The following is a 7,258-nucleotide window of genomic DNA, read 5'->3' as shown; positions in this document are numbered from 1 at the left end:
TCCAGTCTTCCCCGTGCATACATGGAGTCAATATGTAACATAAGGTATTGAGAGCAGGGAGGTGTGGATGTTTCAGATCATCGCTGAACTCAAATAAAACAGTAGTGAGGGAAATAATAAACTACTACACATAGTAACTTCTCTTGTATTTCAAATCGATTTGACATTTGAATGGTTTTAGTGTTTTAGATAACATTGGTATTGGTACTGACACACTTATCTAACCGTATAATAACAGGTTGTAATTAAACCTTGTAATCAATCAAATGTATTCGCCGATGTCACAAAGTGCTGTACAGAAACCCAGCCTAAAACCCCAAAACAGCAAGCAATGCAGATGTAGAAGCACGGTGGCTAGGAAAAACTCCCTAGAAAGGCAGAGGAACCTAGGTAGAAACAGGCTCTGAGGGGTGCCCAGTCCTCTTCTGGCTGTGCCGGGTGGAGATTATAACAGTACATGGCCAAGACGTTCAAACATTCATAGATGACCAGCAGTGTCAAATAATAATAATCACAGTGGTTGTAGAGGATGCAACAGGTCAGCACCTCAGGAGTAAATGTCAGTTGGCTTTTCATAGCTGAGCATTCAGAGTTGTGTTTATGCAATGGTGTTTATGCGACTGGTGGTGGTGTGTGTGTGTACCCTCAATTCACTCAGACTGGTGTCAGGATCGACAATGCTGCCTGTGTCTGCACTGCCCCGTCTCGAGGAGGTCCCCCCCAGGGAGGCCAGGGTGGCCGGGGAGAGGCCGGGAGTGGTGCAGCGCGAGGATGGCTAGAAGAAAAATAAACAACACAAAGCACCTTAAGTCAAGAGCTCAAGTCAACACAGCACATAACGGACACACCCCAGGACTGTCATTCAACACCGACACTACTGGGCCCTGGCTTAACTGATCCTCCCATTCAGCTCCAACCAGGCCCACTAAGATGATATATATCACCCGGCATTACCACAGCTCTATGCGGAAGATATGAGGAAACAAACAATATGGACCTGAACGGCGTGGCGATGAACGCAGGTAGAAATATGGATTGGAAACCTATTTAATGATTTAGACCTACATTGGTCACGGTCGTCATCGATACAAATAAAATGGCCTGAAGACATGAACACTGGATATCGCTCCTGCTTGTTGTACTCACCCGGCTGTAGTCTACGAAGGTCTTATCACATTTTTCATCCAGCTGAAAGAGAAATAAGGAAACAATCATTTAAACAGACATGCCAACGGCATCTGCAAGCATGAACGGATTTCGTATCCAAAGTGGCACGTGCTTGATGCCGAACCTGATCACACCCTGCAAATCCGTTAGTAGCTGGGGTATGAGTTAGGGACTGCTGCATGTTCATAGATCATACCAGGCATAGACACACAGGTTATTCAGGGCAGAGAACTTTATTCAATTGTCTTTATTTGCAGCAAACACATGCTGTGAAGACACAAAACCGGCCATAATACTATTCACAACTAGCTTAGTCCCAGATCTATTATGTGCTAAATAGCCAACACATTGACAATGACTATAGGAGTTGGCTATACAGCAAGCACATAATTGGGCATCAGTATGAAAACACAGGCTGTGAGAAATCATCCCAAAACACTGCGTGTTACGTGTCCACAACCGCAATCCAGTGCATTCCATCGCACGCCAGTGTGTTGACGGGGGGGTAACTTACAGCGTCCAGGTCGTCTGGGATACACAGGTCATCCAGGTCAGACACAACGCTGCCCCTGCGGTTGGAGCGGCTGAAATAGTCAGCGGCCGACTCACTGATGTCAGAGAAATCAGACGACTATTGAGCAGAGACAGACGGATGGTAGAGATAGTGAACGAGGGAGAGGAAGGAAATGAGGTCAGAGGAAAACATGGAAAGTCTAAAAGAGAGAGCCATAGGGCATAGGCCTACATTGGGTCAGTGTGTAATGAAATGTCAACTATAGGATAAAAAAAAATGTATAATTAAAAGGAACAGAATAGATACGTTGTCCGTTTTTCAACGGAAATTGAAAAGGATAGAATGAAGCCTACATATATCAGTGCTGCACACTAACACAGCAGCAAGGCACATCCCCAAAAAAAGGTCACCAAAAGGGGAGACATCCAAAGTAAATAACCCATATATAAACCCTAGAAACAACAGTGCCCGTTTCTATTAAATCCCCCCCTCCAGAGCCTAACCTAACCCCAGGGTCTCACCACGCTGTCTCTCCTGCCGCGACTGTAGCGCTCCTGGGACACGGTGCTGGCAGTATCGTCATCAGAGGAGTTCTGTGAGGAGCATGAGCAGTCAGGATCCCCCTTTATCAGAGTACTGTATCCACATGCACTTGGCACACACCTCACTAACTGTGAAAAGGGAGTCTCCGTTCACACACTTCAAATCAGATGCACTTCCAGCGTTTTCATTTGCTATTGAAGCTCTCGAGCTGTGATGACCTTCACACGCTAATAAAGCCTACTGGCATTCTGTATCTGGACTATACAAAAAGGCCCCACATTTTAGGTCCATCGGGTCATGTAATTAGGCTGATCTGATCAAGTAATACGGAGTAGAACTTGAACAAATTGACGAGAGTAGTCCCATCAGCCTACATCGTCTTGACCTGCACACCACTGCGTGCAACACTCGGCACCTCAAAACGCAATAAAGTGGAAGATACTATACACTTTGGCAATTAATTGTCTATCCAGTCACTGCTATATGTTAAAATGTGCAAGGCACTTAACCCTAATTTGCCGCAGGGGCGCCATGCTACTATGGCTGACTGTAAAAACACTGCATTTCCCTGCACCTATCCAGTGTGTGACAACAAAACATCTATTTATGTATCCCTAGGCATGACGTGAGGATGGCTAGGGAAGAGGGTGTGGGTATGTAGCCTGTTAGTAATGGCAGTGTGTGGGTTTAAGTATGGTGGAGAGTCTCAGTTCCAGGCTTGGGAGTATGGCAACACCAGACTAGGTTAGTGACACCATGCATGTGGTGTGACTGAATATGGGGCTCACCACAGGGCTGCTCCGGGTGGAGCACCAGCTGTACTCAGAGGGCTGTAGTGAGGGGGACACACACAGCATTGACATGGTGGGGACACAGACAGGCCAGTATGCTGCTGGCCCTGGTGACATCATTAAACACTATTCAATTATAGACACACGGAACACTTACAGTATGCAATTGAGAACCAGTGTACGAGCCATACAGACCGTCGTCATTTATAGAAGCCTGAAGGCACAAGGGAGAGAGCATCCAGAACTCAGCAACGCACAAGAGGGAGCAACGACCTCAGTCAGAGAATCTTACAGGCTGAGTAGCACGCCTTTCTCAATATTAACTAAATATAAACAGTGGGATATTTCCTGCATCAACCGATTGCTGTAGTTATTCTTAGTAGAAAGCACTGATCAGACAAAAAGCCATATCTTATCAAACATAGCCCACCAGACCGCATAACTAAGGCCCCACTAAGTGGCCACGGTGACCATTGGACCTAAATATAAATGACCTAGGGAGAACCCTGGCCATGGCTATCAGATGTTACAGAGAGGACTGGGGTCTGGTCTTCTTTGAAGGTGATATGAAGGCATGAGTGTGACACTGACCAGGCTGTAGCTGCGCGTCAGCCCCGAACCAGAGCCAGCGGTGGAGGCCACAGATGGGGCCTGTGAGGACGGGAGAGGTAAAGGAGAAGGGGTGTGGGACAGTTAGAGGGACAGCCACAGAGAGCAGGGGTGGGGGTTGGTAGGAAAGTGTCCTCTGTGTGAGGAGAAACAAATGCCATTGCTCTGTCCCTGGGGCCCTGAGAATAGAGCGCTGAGATGTGAATACGACTACAGAGTGAGGTGACTGTCCCCGTCAACTGAAAATGGATGAGGTGTTGTATGTACTTTGCATGTACGCCATTGAGGTCCAACAGCAATTTCATTAAAATGAATAACTAACTACTGTAAACCTTCGAGTGCAAACACACACTGACACTATAAAAACCCTCTGTGTGTAGTTAACCATTCACAAAGGGCCATCTCAACCGCCATTTATACGTCCCATAAACTTGAGTAGATAAACTCTATTCTTCTTTAAGTGGTTTCAGTTCAACTAACTAGCTTTCACCACTTAATCGAGACAGGGAAGGGCTAGACATAGGCCAGGACTGAAGAGAAAGACAAACCCGAGGCTGATAGGTGGAAGTAGTGGGAGGAGGAAGTTTGGAGGTGTTCTTTAAGCTGCTGTAGTTCCTCTGATCGTGGTACAAGCCAGTCTGGAGGAGGAGAGGAATAGTATGATATGACCATAAACAGAGAGAGACAGGGGGAAATGAATAATGCACAGCATGCCAAAGCTGTGACGTGCCTTTTCATCTATATTTTGCACTATCAAAAATTGAAAGCATCACAGGGCACCGTTTTGTCTATTATGGAACAATTATGTAATACATAAAGCATGCACAAAGAGAGAGAAAAACATCTTCCTCAATAGATTTTCTCAGTTACATTGGCCACCAATGTAATAGGTCCAATTATCTGCTTCCAGTTAGTTGGACCAACGCGCCCAGAGAGGCTCACACTAGGAGAGACCACACACACACACACACACACTGACCAGCAGGCCCTTCCTGGAGCTGCTGGACACGGGAGCCTTCTTATGCAGGTCGTTGTACACAGAGCTCTGGCAGGGAAGAGGGGACATGAATGGGGGAACACCAGAAGTTAAATCATGCTACCAAAGCAGATCTTACTTAGGGTCACAGTGACCCAAGACCCAAAGCCATGGAAAGTAGTGGTGCTGAAAAGCCTGCAGCACCCCCTGATAAATTGCAATAATGTTTACAAAATTATACAATTACTCCTGTCTGAACACTGACTGAATTTGGGCAGCACACCCGCCAAATATTGAACAGCTTGTTGCTTTGAGGCTATAGAAATATAACCAATAGAACCCAGCTAGCACATAACGTTCTAAGAACCATGTTTCATAGAGCTTGGTGAATGTGTTTGTCCTATCGTTATTTTGCATACAACCTTCCCATAAGGTTTCCTCATGGTTTTATTTAAAGTAATAGTCTCAAATTGTTCAGAGAACGTTAACAAACAACGGTCTTCTATGGGAGTTCAGTACTTTAGCATAGCGTTTTCTGCAGGCTTCATGGTTCAATTTCAAGTCCAGTTCTCAGAACATTAAGAAAACTTTCCATTAAAAAAAAACAGAAAACATCAGTAACGTTCAAAGAACGTTCTGAGAAGGTTATTTAAAATCATACATTCTGTTCGCAACATCAAAACTCTCTATCCTCCATCTTGTTAAGTGTGTTCAGGTGTGTAGGCTGCGCCCACTAATTGGCCACACCTTATTTTAATAAGTGCTTGTTCATTTGAAAATGGGGCTGTTTGAATAGACAAAAATGGACAGCTTTGTATGACAAAAATAAAAAATAATAATTGCATGCTAGCTCCATCATTGTGGCACAGTGGACTAGCTCCATGGATAGGGAGCAGAGCTCTACGGACAATTCCTTTGACCTCATGGCTTGGTTTTTTTGCTCAGCATGCACTGTTAACTGTGAGACCTTATAGACATGCGTGTGCCTTTCCAAATCATGTCCAATCAATTGAATTTACCACAGGTGAACTCCAATCAAGTTGTAGAAACATCTTGATGTTCAATGGAAACAATTTCGAGTCTCATAGCAAATGGTCTAAATACTTATGTAAATAAGGTGTCTGCTTTATTTATTTTTTTAAAATCTAAAAATGGTTTTCACTTTGTCATTATGGGGTATTGTGTGTAGATTTTAGGAAAAAATATAATTAATACATTTTAGAATAAGGCTGAAACATAAAATGTGGGAAAAGTCAAGTGGTACAATACTTTCCAAATGCACTGTACAATATAAAATCCATGTGTATGTGTGCGTAGAGTGTGTGTCTTATGTGTGTCTTTTAACAGTCCCCGCTGTTCCATGAGGTGTATTTGTATCTGATTCTACTGCTTGCATCAGTTACCTGAGTTCCATGTAGCCATGGCTCTATGTAGTACTGTGTGCCTCCCATTTTCTGTTCTAGACTCTGGGATTGTGCAGAGACCTTTGGTAGCATGTCTTGTGGGATATGCATGGGGGTGTCCGAGCTATGTGCTAGTGCCTTAAACAGACACCTAGGTGCATTCAGCATGTCAACACTTATTACAAAAACAAGCAGTGATGAAGTCCACTTTGAGCCATGAGAGATGTACATGCATATTATTAATGTTAGCTCTCCACGTACATTTAAGGGCCAGCTGTGCTTCCCTGTTCTGAGCCTATTTTAATTTTCTAAGGTCCCCCTGTGGCACATGACTGAAAAAATAGTCCAGGTGCAACAAAACTAGAGCCTGTAGGACCAGCCTTGTTGATAGTGTTGTTAAAAAGGCAGAGGAGCGTTTTATTATGGACATACTTCTCCCCATCTTAGCTTCTGTTGTATCAACATGTGTTGACCATGACAGTTTACAATCCAGTGTTACTCAAAGCAGTTTAGTCACCTTAACTTGCTCAATTTCCACATTATTCTTTACAAGATTTAGTTGAGGTTTAGGGTTTAGTGAATGATTTGTCCCAAATACAATGCTTTCAGTTTTTGAAATATTTAGGACTCATTTATGCCTTGCCACCCATTCTGAAACTAACTGAAGCAGTGATTTCACTCGCTGTAGTAGCTGACGTGTATAGTGTTGAGTCATCTGCATACATAGACAAAAAAGCATTAATCAAGGCCAGTAGCATGTCATTAGAAATAATTGAAAAAAGTAAAGGGGCCTAGACAGCTGCCCTGCGGAATTCCTGATTCTACCAGGATTATGTTGGGAGAGGCTTCAATTAAATTACACCATCTGTCTTCTGTAACTCTTTATCCATTATATAGCATGGGGAGAAAAGCCATACGTTTTTCCAGCAGCAGACTATGGTCGATAATGTCAAAATTCACAATTAACAAAACAGCTCCCACAATCTTTTAAATCAGACATTTTTCTCAGCTAATCAGTCATTTGTGTAAGTGCCGTGCTTGTTGAATGTCCTTCCCTATAAGCGTGCTGAAAGTCTCAATTTGTTTACAGTAAAATAGCATTGTTTCTAGTCAAACAATTTTTTTCAAAAGTTTACTAAGGGTTGGTGACAGGCTTATTGGTTGGCTATTGGAGCCAGTAAAAGGGGACTTTACTATTCTTGTGTAGCGGAATTACTTTTGCTTCCCTCTAGGCCAGCACACACTTTAGATTGAC

The 7,258-nt window shown here is 43.7% G+C and overlaps 1 protein-coding gene across 17 annotated transcripts in view; it reads right to left on the bottom strand.

The window, feature by feature from the left end:
* lrrfip2 (leucine rich repeat (in FLII) interacting protein 2) overlaps positions 1-7,258 on the bottom strand; it is a 59,703-nt gene that overhangs the window by 18,870 nt on the left and 33,575 nt on the right. For 8 of the 17 annotated variants that reach the window (XM_021606789.2, XM_021606839.2, XM_021606780.2 and 5 more), the window contains 9 exons: positions 4,604-4,669; positions 4,173-4,262; positions 3,607-3,666; positions 3,173-3,229; positions 3,013-3,054; positions 2,203-2,274; positions 1,682-1,798; positions 1,147-1,188; positions 644-775 (listed from right to left, as the gene is read on the bottom strand). In XM_021606789.2, coding sequence (XP_021462464.2) covers positions 644-775; positions 1,147-1,188; positions 1,682-1,798; positions 2,203-2,274; positions 3,013-3,054; positions 3,173-3,229; positions 3,607-3,666; positions 4,173-4,262; positions 4,604-4,669 — 678 coding nt within the window. The remainder of the gene's footprint in view (positions 1-643; positions 776-1,146; positions 1,189-1,681; positions 1,799-2,202; positions 2,275-3,012; positions 3,055-3,172; positions 3,230-3,606; positions 3,667-4,172; positions 4,263-4,603; positions 4,670-7,258) is intronic. The other 9 variants (XM_021606873.2, XM_021606862.2, XM_021606894.2 and 6 more) reach the window with 3 other exon arrangements.

This window comes from Oncorhynchus mykiss, chromosome 1 (assembly GCF_013265735.2).
Source record: "Oncorhynchus mykiss isolate Arlee chromosome 1, USDA_OmykA_1.1, whole genome shotgun sequence".
In the NCBI taxonomy this organism is placed as follows: domain Eukaryota; kingdom Metazoa; phylum Chordata; class Actinopteri; order Salmoniformes; family Salmonidae; genus Oncorhynchus; species Oncorhynchus mykiss.
This window is presented reverse-complemented; position numbering and strand designations above follow the sequence as displayed.